Here is a 17128-nt window from a genome sequence, read left to right as displayed (position 1 = left end):
TTCGATGCTTATGCCTTGGGTGAAGAAGAGGAGAACCAGAGAGGAGAAGATCAACAAGACAGTGCGAGGGCATTCCATGACTGAGTATTATCACCATTTGGTGCTGTGCTGCAGCTTTATAGAAAGCTGAAAAACCGCGTTTGATCAGGTTTTTGATAGACTTTGCTTTGACGTCGACTGGTAAGAAAGAGAAGTTGTAATGGCGTGCCTGCACTCGTCCTATTACGTAGCATCTCTCAGGTATGAGTTGGAAGCAAATATTACAACGGTACAATTACAGTCATTTTAAGTTATTTTAAATTATGGCAATAATTTAAAATATTTTTAAAAAGGAGATATCAGTATCATCAACCATGGTCAAGCTGTTTATAGAGATTGTGAATCAAGCTGTTGCTTGCAGTAATATAGGACAGTTTTAACCTCTTTTTAAAAGAAAAATTGGTGCCATTTGGAAAGAACTTTGATGTCTTCTAATGAAAATTTTATAAGAATTGGATGTGGATGGAGAGAGAAAATTTCTATTTTTTTTTAGATTTATTTCATATTTGTTAGGGGTTTTTTAATGTAAAAAAAAAAATCCTTTCTAAAGAAATTTAGAAAAAAGAAAAATATTTTTTAGAAATAGAAAATTGTTCATTCATGTACATTCACGCTCAGAACGTAGGCGCTTGTTGTTGTTGTCGGCAATGGATGTCATTAGTTGGTCGCTTGGGATGGACAAGTACGCAAGCCCAAGCATAATTTCATGCATGGATTGAGGGTGCAAACGAGTCAAGTCAACTCGCGAGTAGGCTCGAGCTTGACTTGTTAACGAGCTTGCGAGTCGGGCTTAGCAAATTATTGAGGAGCTCTCACGGCCACAAATGACAGTCCCAATCTGGATTGGTACTTAGATTCCGATGCAACATCTCATCTCACCAATGATATCAACAGTCTTACACTTGGTGAACAAATACCATACAATGGAACAGACAACATAATCATTGGATCGAGATGGCAGCATGATACCCAAAGCTGACACTAGAGCTTGACTTCTACCAACCCACAACCGTAAGCTTAATTACCCCAACTTCTTCATATCCCTACACTCTCCCACAATCTCCTTTCCATTTATCATCCACGGAGGCAGAATACCAAAGCCCTACATGGGATCCTAGTTGGGTACCAATTGGGTACCCATGATTTACTCAGACGGGCTTCGCCCACCCATAGTGACTTTCGGGATGTCATACCCACGTACATATACCCACCCATTTTTCATGCTTTTTGAACGTAGTCTGCCACAGACTGGTAGCCTTGAGGCCATCTTGTTTCCCTTTGCTCTAATTGCAAACTTTTATGTCACATATTAGAATTTATCGTAGTCACAACGTAGTTAAATGTTGCACACTACATAGTGAGGATTGCAGTAATATAAGGTATACAGTGATTAGCAATGTAAATCAATTTATCCCCCAATGTTGAGTACCCTCTCATATCCACCCACAAGGCCATGGGCGTACCCATTGGGTATGGGCGGGTACATGGGTGGGTGTGGGTATGGGTACCCAATGCAAGACTCTGCAGAATACCGAGCCCTAGCTGCGACCATCACAAACATCATATGGCTATGCCAGCTATTACAAGATTTCAAAGTACCTATATTGCACCCGACGGATCTTCATTGTGAAAACATCTCAACCATAGCACTAGCCAACAATCCAGTCTTCCATGCAAAGACGAAACACGTAGAAATCGACCATCAATTCATTCGACACCAGATACACTCAAACATCATACGAGTCTATCCGATTAGCACCCAACATCAGATAGTAGACATCCTCATGAAGCCGCTCTCCACCTCGCGCTTCCATCTGCTTCGTGCAAGATGAGAGTTCACATGAATCCCTCATCTTGAGGGGGGGTAAAAAGGACAGACGAGCTCCACCGCAAGAACGAGGTGCAAGTTGTTATATTGGAGTAACCGTTAAAACATATATTTTAACAACTTTAATTTATGCTTATTAAATTTTAAAACTAAAATATCAATATCATCAACCATGGCCAAACTGCTTATAGAGAATGGGAATCAAGCTGTTGCTTACACTTATATAGGACAGTTTTAACCTCTTTTTTAAAAGAAAAAATAAATGCCAATTGTAAAGAACTTAGACATCTTCCAATGAAAATTTTATAAGATTTGGATGTGGATGGAGAGAGAAACTTTCTAATTTTTTAAATTTATTTCATATTTGTTAGGGTTTTTTTAATGTAAAAAATAATATTTCCTTTGAAAAGAAAATTAAAGGTTATATGTCATCAAAAATCGTCTTGAACGGGCATGAATCTCGACATAAATATAAATCATAAGCTTTTAAAATTAAATTCGGGATCGTCCAAGCTCCGATTTTAGCAAGCTTATAGTCAAATGAAATATCTCAAGGTGATGAACTCAACGACATTATAATCAGTCCAATCCAAGTCCAAATGAGCCCAAATCAAAGGTATCAAAACAAACTTGAAAGCTTTAGAGCATTAATTGGGATGACCATGGTATTCAAATATGACATGCTTATAGTCAAATCGAGTGGCTCAATGAGACGAATCCAAGGAGCTTGAGATCACTCAAATCTAACATCATTAAAGCACTCAAATGCTCAATAAATTCTCTATGATCAAGAGAACCAATATCAAACGTCTGATGGAATACTCCCAACCCATCCTTGATCTTCTCCATATTTACTAATCATGTCACTCCCCAAAAACTATAAATAACCATCATTCTTCACATGGTGGGGGAGGAAAAGTTGAGCAAGCTTTAGAGCTCTCTTACACTCTCCATCTAAAACTGCCACTATTGAAGTTCTTGTCGACCACGTCGGCCCCCAACTACAGTCCCATCGACCACCGTTGCCCATTGACTACGGTCCCTCCGACCCTATCACACACTGACTACAATCTCTTTGACCACCGTCGCTCGTTGACTACTACCCATCAGATCATTATCGTCCGCCAACTATGGTTTCTCCGACCACCATCACCTGTCGATTATAGTCCCTCCGACCACCCTCGCCCGTCGACTAAGTCCACTACGACCACCTTCGCTTACTGACCACAGTCTCTCCGACCATTGTCGACCGCCGATTACGATCCTTCCGACCTCCGTAGCCTGCTAACTACAACCCTACTTACTAAGCAAACAATAATGGTAACACCTCTTAAGAATATCTGGCAAGTTATAATATGCTATAAAAGTTGTATTTATTATATTAAGCCAACACCCTCCTCCGAGGAGGGATATCATTTGTAATCAATTATCAATACTAGTGGATTCATTTAAGCTAGGCTGGCGTTATAGGTTTTTCTTTTTTTAGAAATTTTCATGTAAAATTCTTGGTCTTTTATGAATGTTGTACCATATTGCACTCTTCAATTGGTTTTTGTGTTGGATCTTCGTACAAAGTTAAGATGTTAAATTTTATATATCTCTACCACCACGAATATTTCAGGACGCAATAGTTTGGCACCGTTTGTTGGAGACGATTCCTAGCTGAGGGGAAATTTTATGCAATTTTGTATCGTCCTGCAAGTATCAACCAATGTCGTATATTTTTTGTGGAAACAAATTTAGACTAAGGGGCAACCTTGGCTGCAACTTTCAATGCGATTATAGTTAAGAAAAGTTTCTCCAATATTTTTAATGTCCAAGGCAATGCCATTGATAACTAGTTTTTATAAAGCTCTCAAAAAATTTAAAGATGCTTCACAAAAATTTTAAGCTCCATGCAGTCTCTAGCTGGACTTTTACTTCTTAGGCAAGGTATTAATTTTGACCTCGAAAAGGCAATAATATTCTAAAGAAATATCAATTTTCACATTTGATTTGAGATACACGTGGTGTTCGCCACCTCTTAATCAAAGTATAATCAATCCCAGGGGGATTTGATTCGACCCCTTTTACGCAGATTAATGTCATCGAGCAACGCTTTAACAAAAAAAACTCTGATAAGTCAATTTTTTTGGTGGATTATCTCGGCCTCTTCCACACAAATTAATGTCATCAAGCAATGCTTTGACAAACAACCAAGTTAACGTTATCGAGTAATGCTATGACAAACAACCTCAGATAGGTCAAACATCCTTGATGGATTCTCTTAGCCTCTTCCACACATGTTAACGTTATCGAACAATGCTCTGACAAACAACCTTAGATAGGTCAAACATCCTATGGAGAGCAAATTTTATATATATATATATACATTTCTTATAAGGCTAAATGCTTAATAACTTCCTCAATTATAATTGTTATAATTGGAGAGCAAAAAATTAAAATTTATATAAGCAATGCATAAATAACTTTGAAATGAGTTCATATATATGTATTCATTACTTTAAGTAAACTCCAATCTCATGCAAAAAATCTCTAAAATATTGAGAGATGATCAAAAGTATTTCATAATGAAAAATTTTGCATCTTTATTATCACTTAAATATATTTTTCACTACTACGCAAGCCCAAACATATTTTAATACAGGGATTTAGGGGTCTGAATGAATTAAGCCAAATCGCAAGCTTGTTCGAGCTCGACTCGTTAACGAGCTTGCGAGTCAAGCTTATTGAGTTTTTGAGCTCAATCTTGAGCAAAATTTTGAACTCGTTGGATTATTGAGCTCGAGTTTGATCCTCATGATGCTTGACTCAATTACTCGTCGAATGGCTCGAGTGCGGAATTCGAACTGTGGAAGGCTGAATTGCGGGGCGTGCTCAGACGCAAACAACGTGCTGCTCTGACACCAAGGCTGGGGCGGCCGCAGACGTGAAATCGAAACTCGAACCGTGGAATCGAGCTATTCTAAGAGCTCGTTTTCATTGGAACAAGCCGAGCTTGACTTGCTTTTTGAGCTAGACTCAAGTTCAATCTCGGGATTTAGCTCGCGAATCGATCTTGAGTTAGGCCTAACTCAAATTCGACTCGACTCAGTTGCATCCCTACATTGATTAGTCTTGTTCACAATTTTTAGGGGTCTTGAGTTCTCTATTTTAAACTTGGTAAATGCAATGCAGGCCATCCTCCGCCATTGTCGACTGCTCTCATCGTTGGTTAACGTTGAACAACTACTGTTCTTTTTTTTGGGACATCTAGGCCATTTAAGGCAAACTCACACACACAACGCATACACAAAGACTTGAACTCAAGACCTCTTAGTTGGAAGCATAAGTTCTCAACCAACAGGCCAAGGTGAGCTGTGTAACAACTACTGTTCTCAATATATTGTTATTTTTATTTTACATTTTTTACTTCAAATTAAAAAAAAAAAACTTGTATATTTATTATATGCTTAATCAAATAATTCACAAATATATTTTTAATGCACTGTTTTTATTTTACATTATGAGCCTTTTCCATCGAAGAGAAATAAAGAATGACCCCTAAGCTGGATTTAATTGAGTTAGATTTTGCCTCTTTATCATTTCGGTAATTAAATCAAATTCTTGAAATCCTGCTTGCAGCTGGAAGGCCAGAACCGCCTTCCTCCCTTCCCGGAGAGGCTCAAAGCGGCGATATGGAAGACCTACCACCTTCCATCGTCGTCGAGATACTGAGTCGGCTCGGTGACTCAACCGACCTCGCTCGCTGCCGACTCGCTTCTCGAAACCTGCGATTCCTCTCCGCCGACGTCCGATCCATATCTGTCGTTTGCTCTCGCGAACGCTTTCTCCGAGCTCGCGCTCCGGCGACTAGGGAACTCACTATTCCCTTCCGATCACTCGTCTTCAACCTGCTTTCCTTCCTGTCGAGAAGCGATGGAGGCTGCGCTCTCCGCTCACTCTCTCTCTCCGTGGAGGAACCCGACGCTGCTAGTGCTGATGAGGAGGAGGATGATGGCGGGTTTGATGATGGTGACGATCTCCACCTTACTGCTGCTGATTTTCTTTCTCAGTGGCTGCCATTGGTTGCATTAGGGCTGACATCACTCTCTATTGGGGACTACTGGTGTCAGGCTTGCTGGCGGCCGTCGACGGCGTTTCATCTTATCTCGGAACAATGTGATTTTATTACACTTATTGTTCTCTGTTTTTTTTTTCCTTGATTTTGTTTACGTATCTGCAGATACAGGGTAGATTGGGCTTGTGAATTAGTAGATAGACTTGAGATTTGGCTGTACATATGGTACTTGCTTTCTCATTGGGTCTTATCTGATTATGACTTTATTTTGCTTGTTAATCCCCCAATGACTTTTTTAGTCTTTTATTTGTTTTGCATGCCAAAAACGTTATTTTGTTGGAAATAATCTTACCTTTTGAAGCGATGAATAGCGACGGCATATAATCAACTTAGAGCATCTCCAACCGAACGCCAAAAGATTTTATAGGTCGTTCGGTCGCTACAGCTGAACGGCAAATCTTCCCATTTACTTGCGCCCACGTATTTTGCTCTCTCAACCGGAAAAACGCGCGAAAGGGAGAAGGATTTTTAACTTCGCGGAAGCACATAAAATGAGGTTAGATTGGTGCAGCACCACAGCATTTTGGAGTTTTGTTGGAGATGCCCTTAAAAGAAAGTTATTAGCGGTTCCCCCGGGGCTTTTGCACCCAACGATGTCTTTGACACAAAAGTCAATAACTGATCAATGTAGTATAATTCTGAACACATAGTAGAATAATCTATCTTGAGATTTCTCGTTACGTCTCTCAGATGCATATAAAAATTCTTGCATTGGAAAACCTTGAAATTAGAGTGGAGATTATGTCATAGTAAGATGTGGTGGCCTCATGTGCACTTTGAGTTAAGGAACCTTGTTACTATTTTAACTGGCAAATAGTTCATGTGGTAATCCGGGATTTAATTTGTGGTAACAAGAGTCAGACTTAGAAACAACAATGTAGATTTGGCTCAAAGTTAATGATCAAGGCTAGTCAGATCATTATTGGAGGTCGGCTCAAAGGCGGTGGTGATTACCAAGCTCAAAAACGTCTATAGATATTGGACATAGAAGCAATGATAAATGCTTTTTTCCTTTTACTTTTTATGTTAATTCTATTTCATAATCTTATTATGAATTACCTTCCCTCTACTACATGCTAAAACAACCCAAGTAGATTTTCTATTGCATTGTCTTCAATAATCTCCAATAGAACCATTTAATAATTTATTACCATTCAAGTATTTTAAAATTTTCATTTTTGCCACAAATCACTTAGTTATTATTTATTCCTTTGTTGCTCCATACCATCCAATCATTGTTATTATTCCTTTTACGTTCATAAGGTTGCATCTTTATAAATATCCATACTGTTTTTTATAATAAAAGGCATGTTATCTAACCTCAACACTCCTTATCAATTGTCCCTCCAATATTGGTGACTTATTACTAGTAATGATTTATATATTAACAAATAATGATTTTTCCATTGATTCAATGATTCATAAGGCAAGTATAAGGCAAAATAATGCCTTAAATGATGTGATGATGAAGGTCCTATTCCTTGCTTCTTGTTTTCTTTTTAGGTTTGTTCCGTAGTTAATACTCATCTTTTTCGTATGGGTGTTGGATCAATATATTTTAGATCCAATGGCCACAGTTTGTGAATCTTTTTAATTTGTTTACAAATGAGATGAGGTACCATATATCCTGAAGGATCTAAAAATGCCATAATGTTTAAAAAATCCATTGCACTTGTAGTTTGCGGTGTCTTTTCATCTTCTTGTCTTGTTTAGTTGTTCCTTTTTTCCTTGCTCTTCTTATTCCTTTACTTTCCCATTCTTGTTAGTCTTTGAATCTGCTAGAAACACCAAATATAATATGCTTGTATGCTCCATTTATCTTTTCATCATTTTCATCTTCCTTTGTTATCTTCTTTTCTCTTTGTTCCTCTTCCTTGTCTCACACTTCTCAGTTAGTTTGAGTTCATAGATCATTCTTTAAAAGGTGAAGGGAAGGATGTGGCTAAGGCAACATTCAATTATTTTAAAATCTTTGCTTCTATGACAAAAGTTAATGCTATTCAAGTCCTTTCAATGGAAACCAAGACTGACTGGCCACTTTGCTAACTTAATGTTAAGAATACATTCTTGAATGATAATTGTTGAATCACACGGCGAGGGGGCCCACATCTTTGATAGTTCAGCAATCGATGGGCTGCAGTGAAGATTTTCTCTTTTTACACCAAGATCCATGGGATTGATTCCAAGATCCGTGGAATATAATTATTAGAGTCAATTAGATTAAATGACTTTCCTCTTCTATTTATTATAATTAATTAGATTTAAAATTTTCATTTTTGTTTATTCTCCTAGAGTGTCTATATATAATGATTCCTATATATGTAATGATTCCAATGAATAAAATTTGAATTCAATTTTCCCTAAACAAATTTTTCATGGTATTAGAGCTCAGGAAAAATCTAAACCTTCTCTGAGTGCCAGTGTCAAACATTCCTCCCTTTCTTCCAACCTTCAGTCGATGGTAACTCTCCATCATCCTGTCGATAGCCTCTCTTCAAGCACCAGTAGCCCTTGCCCAAAATTCATTCTCTCTTCCAACAGATGAAACCCAATCATATCCATGGATAGCGAGATCTCATCTTCCTCAAATATTATTGATTTAAACACCAAAAACTATGGACTTGCAGACAACTCTTTTTCTCTTACTCCTCTCATCACAAACTATTGATTTAATGGCAAAAGTTTTTGCAACGCTCTCAACCGGTGAGAATGTTTATTTGTGGGAGAGGGAAAGAGGACTATCTTACTGGTGAAGCCCCTATACCACCTCAAACCGATCCTTTCTATGGAATATGGAAAGCAGAGAATCATCAGATCATGTCTTGACTCATCAACTCCATTAATGTCAAAATTGGTGAGAATTTTCTTCTTTACGAGAAGGCCCAAGAAATATGGGAGGCTATTAAAGAGACTTACTCCAGTTCCGACAACACTTTCGAGCTATTCAAAATTGAGACCATCCTTCATGACTGCCAACAAGAGGACATGATGGTAATTCAATATTTTAATATTCTAACCAGTTATTGGCAATAGATATGTTTGAACAGTATGAATGGAAATGCTTGGAAGATCATGCACTTCACCGGAAGATTGTTGAGACAACAAGAATATTCAAATTCTTGATGGTTTTGAACAAGAACTTGGATGGATTTAGAGGATAGATCATGGGAACCTAACCTCTTCCAAATCTCTAGGAGGCCTTTTCTGAAGTTCGAAGGGAAGAGAGCAGAAGAAAGGTCATGTTGGGAGGTCTACAAGGATCTCCAAAGGTTGAAGAATGAAATGCTCTTACTATCCGTAGCAATCGAAACCCCTCACATGTTGAAAATTGACATCAAAAGAAGGGAGGAAGACCATGGTCTGATCACTATGCCAAATCAAGACATACAAAGGGGACATGTTGGAAGATTCATGAAAAACCACCTGATCGGAAGGCAAACAAATCAACACAAGAAAGCAAGGCGAACTCTGTCAACACCATGCAAGATCAATCCATCAAAGTTGAAGCCATTCCTTTCACCAAGAAGCATTTAGAGATGCTAAAGTTGCTTCTTAACAATATCACGAACTAACAGTCTCCAGAACGTGCTACTAGTCTACACGCTCACTCAGGTATAAAACATTCAAAATTTTGTTTTATTGACTCAGGAGCATCAGATCACATGACAGGAAACATTACACTCCTTCATGACCATCAACCGTATCCTCCTTCATGACTATCAACCTTATCATTCAAATCGAGTAGTTAAGGTTGTTGGTGGCTCAACATCTAAAGTTTTGAAAACTAGTTCCGCTTTTGTCACAAAAGTTATCGCCCTTAAATCAATGCTTTTTGTGCCCAATCGTGAGTGTAATCTGGTTTCTATTAGTAAATTGACTCGAATAGTAATTGCTTACCAATTTTCTCCGATAATATATGTATTTTTTAGGAATTGGATTCAAAGAAGAAGATTGGCACTGCTGATATGTGTTTTGGGTTATATGACATCAAGACACACAAATCCTTAATTGTTGCTAAGAATCATCCTATTGTGAGTCAGTTTGTTGAGAGTCATTCTAGAGTTAGTCAAGATAGTGAGATTATCATGTGGCATTATAGGTTATATCATCTAAATTTCATGTATCTTGAAAAGTTTTTTTCCCGTTATTTATTAATAAAAATTCAAATTTGTTCAAATGTGAAAATTGCCAATTGGCTAAACATACCTGGTTTTCTTACTCAATTGTTCCTCACCAACCTTCTAAATCCTTTGCCTTGATCCATAGTGATATTTGGGGACCCTCAAAGGTTAAAAATATATGTGGTGCAATGTGATTTGTGATTTTTTTTATGATCATACTGTACTCACTTGCTTTATTTAATGAAGGAAAAATCTGAAGTTGAAAAGATATTCAAATCATTTCAACTGATGATTCAAAACTAGTTTGATATAAAATTCAAAACTTGAAAGTCAGACAGTGAGAGAGAGTACGTTCATTCTATCATAAGAGAATACCTATCAAGCCAAGGGATAATTCAAGTGAGTTCATGTGCGTTTACGCCTCAACAAAATGGGGTTGCTGAAAGAAAAAATAGGCAACTCTTGGAAGTTGTCAGATCTATTATGGTTTTCACAAAAGTACCAAAATATATATGGGGGGAAGCCATTCTTTCTGATGCATACCTAATAAATAGGTTATCTACTCGTGTAGTAAAATTTAAAATACCTAGACAAACTCTACTCAAAGCCTATCCTTATGCTCGGTTTACATCATTAAATTTTTCACTTAAAGTTTTTGGGTGCTCTTGCTTTGTTCATATCTATTCATAAGATAGGAAAATGCTTGACCCAAGATCAAAAGAATACATCTTTATTGGCTATTCCTTGACAAAAAGAGGTTACAAATGCTTTTGCCCTACTTCTAGGAAGGTATTTGGAACCATGGATGTCACATTTTTTGAAAATAACCCATACTTTAGTAGTTTTGAAATTGAGGGGTAGAGTGAAGGAGAATTTCAAGCTTCGGAGTGAAATTTCTTATTATACAATAAAATAAAGTCCAGTCAAAATCAACAAATATCACAAGAAATTCAAACCACGAGTATTTCCAAAAGTATATCTCCTATGTCTCAACCTCCACCTTCAGACCTATCACCTTCACCCATAAGTCCTAATCAATCCCTGCAAAGAGCAACAATTAAGGAAAAATAATATGTATACTCAAGGAAAAGAGAGAAAAACCAGCATATGCAAAGCAGTGATACACGTCTTGCACCTGTAAAATCTCCTTCGATGGATCCAACAACTGTAGAGATTTATACAGAGGAGTAAAATGAGGAAGTTCAAAATGAAGAGTCATCAAATGGCCTGAAAGAATCATACCCCAAGCATTCAATCGAAAACATTCTCTCATATAACAGATTATCATACACTTATCAAGTCCCACTTTCCTAGTTGGATGATGTGCAAATTCCTACCAATATTTAGGAAGCTTTGAATCAGCCAGGATGAAGAAAATTGTTAAAGAAGAAATTATGGCCTTAGAGAAAATCAAACATAGGTAATTACAAATCTCTCACCAAGAAAGAAAGTTGTAACTTGCAAATGGGTGCTCACCGTAAAGCATAAGGAGGATGATAGTGTTGAAAAGTTGAAAGCTAGACTAGTTGCAAGAGGATTCACTAAGTTTTATGGAATTGACTATCAAGAAATTTTTACTCATGTTGTAAAGCTCAACACCATCAGGATTCTTCTTTCCTTAGCAACAAATTTAGATTGGCCCCTACATCAAGTAGATATCAAGAATGCATTCTTGAATTAGAACCTGAAAAAACTCTACATGGAGATTCCAATGGGGACTAAGAAGTCTTATGGAAGGGACAAAGTATGTAAACGGTTGAAATCCTTGTATGTATTAAAGCAGTCTCCTAGGGCATGATTTGGATGATTCTCAAAGTATGTAAATGGCCATGGTCTTAGACAATGTCAGGTAGATCATACCTTGTTTATTAAGCAGACAAAAAGAAACAAGGTAGCAATATTGATTGTATATGTGGATGACATCATCCTTACTGGAAATGATATAGAAGAAATAAAGAAGATTAAGCAGGCTCTGTCCAAAGAGTTTTAAGTTAAAGATCAGGATCACTTAGATACTTCCTTGGTATGGAGGTAGCTCGATCAAGCAAAGGTATATTTGTTTCCCAATGCAAGTATAACTTAGACTTACTGAAGGAGACCAATCTACTGGAATGCATGCCAGCCAGTACACCTATGGATCGTAAGAAGAAACTTGGGATAGAAAAAAATAATATTTGTATTCCTTCCGTGGACTTGCCATAATTGAAGGCTGGATATTAGCAAAGCCACCTTGGGGCGGATACCTTGGGATTCCTATACATGGTCAATTGTCAGAGTTGGCAAATATGCAGCTATAGAAGTGGGCATATCATTGACATGGATGCTTCTCCACCTTCGGATGACATCTCATGGCTAACTATTTGAGTAGATTTAGTGGGCATCTACAATATTATTTTCTAGAAATTTTATCATTCATTGTTAGTAGTTTTTAAGTGCAATTGTTGCCGTTTTGGTTATTTTTCTTTTATGATTTATTACTTTTTAATTTGACGAACTGTAAACTCTACAAATAGATCCATATTCTGGTTGAATAAAATATGGATCATTCCACCTTTCTTTCTCTCTATTCTCTTTACTCCTTTTTTCCTTACATTGACAAATTTTTTATTTAAATTTTAATGACTCAGGGAATCTAAATGATTGAAGATAAAAAAGTTGCAACCAATGATTACGAATAATGGAGATGTTTAGGCTTGTGGTAATTTAAAGATAACCAAGCTTTTTTGGACTATTAGAAAGGATATTTAAACTATAAGAAAATTCCTGTTTGAATAAAAAATATATATTTAATTTTATGCTAAGAAGGAATAGTATGATGTTGATATTTGTGCTAGGCAGTTGGAAATTGTAGGGAGCAATGAATAGATCTTCATAATTGATATTGAAAAGATATAAGATTGAGTTCCATAAAAATTAATTTGGCAGGCATTAAAGAGAAACTATGCTTACTAAAAGTTTGATGAAGTTACTTAAAAGATAATTATGATTCATTGACTATGATATAGAGAGCAAGTTGTCTCCACGATAATCTGAAGGTCTCCAAGTTTGTATCATGGAATGCCTCTCTTCAATGTAGAAGTAAGGTTGCATGCTTGAACATTCTCTCCGAATCTCTCATTAAAGGGTAACGGAAAGCCTAACAATATATGTCCTTAGTGGTGTAGTACTTATTAGTGCTAGAGTTTGCTGTAGATTAAGAAACTTAATATTTTTGGGTGCTTCTTCAAGTGTTTTTTTTTTATGACTTTCTTTAGAAGATAGGAAAATAATAAATTCATGTTATTTAAGTTTCATTTGGGATGGCTTTCTTACTGCTTCTTAAAATAGTTTTTTAGTACAAAAATTTTATACTAAAAAGCTATTTTAAGAAGCTTTAAGAAAGCCGTCCCAAACGAAACCTTAATCATCTACAATGAGGTCCAGACACGCAAAATTATGGCAAGGAGATAAATTTATATGAAAGGAATAGGAGTAGAACAAAGGGAACGTGTCCAGATATGCGAGAGACTTGTGCAAACTATAAATTAACACCATGTTAAGAACCAAACACGAATGAATGGAGGTCGATTCCTGAAGTTGACCCTAAATGAAAGCATTAGGCTAATGAGAATTTTTCATGCAAGCAGTTCTTAATTCCTGCCCTCAACAATTGCTTTAATCTCCTTTTAACTAATTGCACTCTGCCAATATTATTTGGTGAACTAATTGAACACTGATGTTGTAGAGGCTTTCTATGCTTCATGCCAGTTGTCTAGGCGATAATAAATTCAACTTTATAGAAACTGTTTTAGATGGAGGTAGACATTGTTAGCAATGCAAATTCCGTTTCTCATCATTTCACCTCTTGTCTCTAAAACAAATAAGATTTTATTGTTTAGCAGAGCATCTAGAAAAGCTAGAAATATATAAATTACAAGGTATGTTTTCACAGATTAATTCGAATAATTTCCGCATGCTAGGCCTAGGCTTTGTGAAAGTCTTTATGAACAGGGTGTTGGACTTCCCTCTTACATATTGGAAGATACTTCAGATAGCTTGCATGATTATTCATGGCTTCATGCATTTATTTATTTCAAGCCAGAATGCCGAGCTGTTGATTTATCCCTTTATTATTTTCGGACTTCAATTGTGTGTTTGATTTCCTTAATTTATTACTTTAGATTGAGTAGCTCTAGTAGAAGATAAGATTAGAGAGAGTCGTCTTAGATGGTTTGGTCACATTAAACGGAGGCCTTCCGATGACCCGGTTAGGAAAGTTGAGGTATTAGATTTGACTTATGTTAAGAAAGGTAGAGGTAGACCTAAAAAGACTTGGTTAAAAAATATTAGAAATGATCTTTCTTTATTAGATTTAAATGAGAATTTGACTTTTAACTTGACACAATGGCGAAAAAGGATTCATTTAGCCGACCCCACATAGTGGGACAAAGGCTTGATGTTGTTGTTTTTTTTTTTTTTTTTTTCTGAAGAAAGAGATTTCGGCCTTCTGATGACCCGGTTAGGAAAGTAGATGTATTATATTTGACTTATGTTAAGATAGTTAGAGGTAGACCTAAATAGACTTAGAAAATATTAGAAATGATCTTTCTTTATTAGATTTAAACGAGAATCTGACTTTTAACAGGACACAATGGAGAAAAAAGATTCCTGTAGCCGACCCCTCGTAGTGGGACAAAGGCTTGGTGTTGTTAATGTTGTTGAAGAAAAAGATTTTTACATGCTAAACCAGTTTCTTATGCATCTACATTGTGCAAAGAATGGAAACAAGGATCGTTGGTTATTAAGTTTTGTATTAATGACTTTTTACAAATGGTCAATAAGCTAGCCAGGATATCAACTTCCATATACCTGTTAACCTTTGAATAGAATGTGTTCTAGCGTTCTAAAAGTGATAATAAATTTTCCCTCCAGGACCAATGTGTTAGACCGGTCGACTGGACCGGTCCAGCCGGTCCAGGCGGGACCGGTTCACGGGAGAATATCACAAACAGGCGGAGAAAGCTTCCGCCTGGGCGGAAGCCGCGCGTGACGCACTCCTTGCGGGACGGTTTTTGGAAGGTTTTTGAATGGATTTTAGGAGGGAAATTGATTGTAGGGATTGTTTAGGAAATTCCTTTTGAATTGTATGCATTAAATAGTAGATTTTCCTAGGTTTTGAGTATCTTGAATTTGGCTGAAATTTGAGATCTCGTAGATTTAGGTTTTCTTTGGGCTCTAGCGGCGTCTAGAGATTTGGGAGAGATCGATCCTCCTCTCGAATTGAGGATCAATTGTATCTTGCTCTTTTATTCATCGTCTAAGTGGAATACAAGTCTTTTCTTGAGTTTTCTCTCGTATTTTCCTGAACAAGTGCTGTTTTCCTGCTGTAAACAGCAGAAATCCGCTGTTTTCCTGCTGTGGACAGCCATTGGGCTGCTGTTGGTTCGCCGATTTTGGATAGGTTGCTTGTGAATACAAGCACTTCCTATCACAATGATTTAAAAATTCTTCCTTTTGTCAAATCAGTTTGCTCTGATGCCTTATTTCCCATCAGGTTATTCTTAAATTGCTAAAATAATCTTATTGACAGCGTTGCTATAGATTAATATGCAGAGATTCTTACATTAACATCACTTTCAAATTATAAAAGTTTTACCTATCTTAAAACTGATACTCTCCTATAGGTGGCCTGTGTTTATGTTGCTGCTTGCTATATGTATTTATGATTTTCTTTTTCCTTACAGGTTGTAACCTCCTCAACTTGGAAATGAAGAACGCTTCCTTGTCGGTTGCTGGGCTTAAACCCATGCTGAATCTGATGACTTTGAGGCTTGAATTCATCAGATTAGATGATGAAGACCTAGACAAGGTCAATGAGTGCTTTCCTTCCCTTCAAATTCTTAAATTAATTGGAGTTGGAGGACTAAGAAAGCCTAAGATTGCCCTTACACAGCTAAGGATATGCCATTGGACGGTTTCAAATTTTCCCTTGTCTTTGGCAATTCATGCACCCAACTTAGTTGAATTGAAGTTAGAATGTGTTGAACCGAAGTATCTTGTTCTCGAAACCCCACTACTCTCTCAAATTGACCTTAAGATCAAAAAACCAGGCGGACATATCAAAGTTGGAAGTTTTCTTTGCTTGAAATCTGTCAGGATGGAAACATCATATCTAAAAGGCATCAAACAACTTTTTGAAGGGTGTCATGCTGTTAAGAAGTTGGAGCTTCAAGAATTCAACTCTTCTAAAATTGATGAATCATTCGAAAAATTTACAGTGCTTGACATTATCAGTACATTTCCCAATGTGGATGATCTTGAGTTAGGACCAGGAGCCTGGAATCAACTGGAAACTTCTTTTGTTGGCTGCAGGGACTCTTATATTTCCTGTGAGTGGAGGAATTTGAAGAGTTTGACCATTAAACTGCCGCCTGGTGATCTTACTATAGCTACGTTGTCTGTTTTGCTTAAATTTTGCATACCTTCGTGTGAAGTGGCAGTGTTTCTTCACAAAGATTCTCCTGATTGTACCAAGAATAGAATCATCGCAAGGTGCGCAGGCAATTTCCCAAGGTATAAGTGGAAATGGGGAATTTGGAAGGAAACATGTCTAGATTCCTTATTGGATTTACAGAATGATACGAACTTCTGACCTGGAGGTTTTCTCTAAACACTACAGGTTCTTTACTTTTTTTAGTGGTAGTTTTTTTCTGAAGTATAATATATTGGCATACAAGTATATTGAAAGTAGCAAATCTGCAATGAAAAGAGATTTATGGCAAACTATACTAACACTAGAAAAATGATTGAGGGATTCTTAGACTCACTTCTGTATATATTTTGATAAGACACAAGTTATATATAGTTTTTACTAGGCTTGATATTGTCTTTGTCAATCGTGTGATGATTTTATACTTCTAATACTCAATGATATTTGTAATTAAGATGTAATGCAGCAAAGTCTTTCAAACATTTTATGCCTTATTTTGTAAATTCCGTGGGAACAACTTCTTTTTACTTGAAGAAAACAGAACTTCGATA

At 36.8% G+C, this 17128-nt stretch overlaps 1 protein-coding gene across 1 annotated transcript; it reads left to right on the top strand.

Annotated features, from left to right (window-relative positions):
• Positions 1-5427: 5427 nt before the first annotated feature.
• LOC110112053 (F-box/LRR-repeat protein At4g29420) lies at positions 5428-17128 on the top strand. The gene is made up of 2 exons (XM_020844128.2): positions 5428-6028; positions 15832-17128. Exons 1-2 carry the CDS (start codon positions 5545-5547, stop codon positions 16737-16739), a joined length of 1392 nt encoding a protein of 463 aa, XP_020699787.1. The 5' UTR covers positions 5428-5544; the 3' UTR covers positions 16740-17128.

Source organism: Dendrobium catenatum, unplaced genomic scaffold (genome assembly GCF_001605985.2).
Source record: "Dendrobium catenatum unplaced genomic scaffold, ASM160598v2 fragScaff_scaffold_362, whole genome shotgun sequence".
NCBI classification, from domain to species: Eukaryota; Viridiplantae; Streptophyta; class Magnoliopsida; order Asparagales; family Orchidaceae; genus Dendrobium; species Dendrobium catenatum.
Note: the sequence above shows the minus strand (reverse complement) of the source record. Positions and strands in the feature narration are given on the sequence as shown.

What these genes read in the sequence shown, in the direction of transcription:
- LOC110112053 (XM_020844128.2), top strand. Translation starts at nt 5,545, where the DNA reads ATGGAAGACCTACCACCTTCCATCGTCGTCGAGATACTGAGTCGGCTC. An exon ending in TCATCTTATCTCGGAACAAT is followed by an intron (nt 6,029 to 15,831) that starts GTGATTTTATTA and finishes TTTTCCTTACAG; the next exon opens with GTTGTAACCTCCTCAACTTG.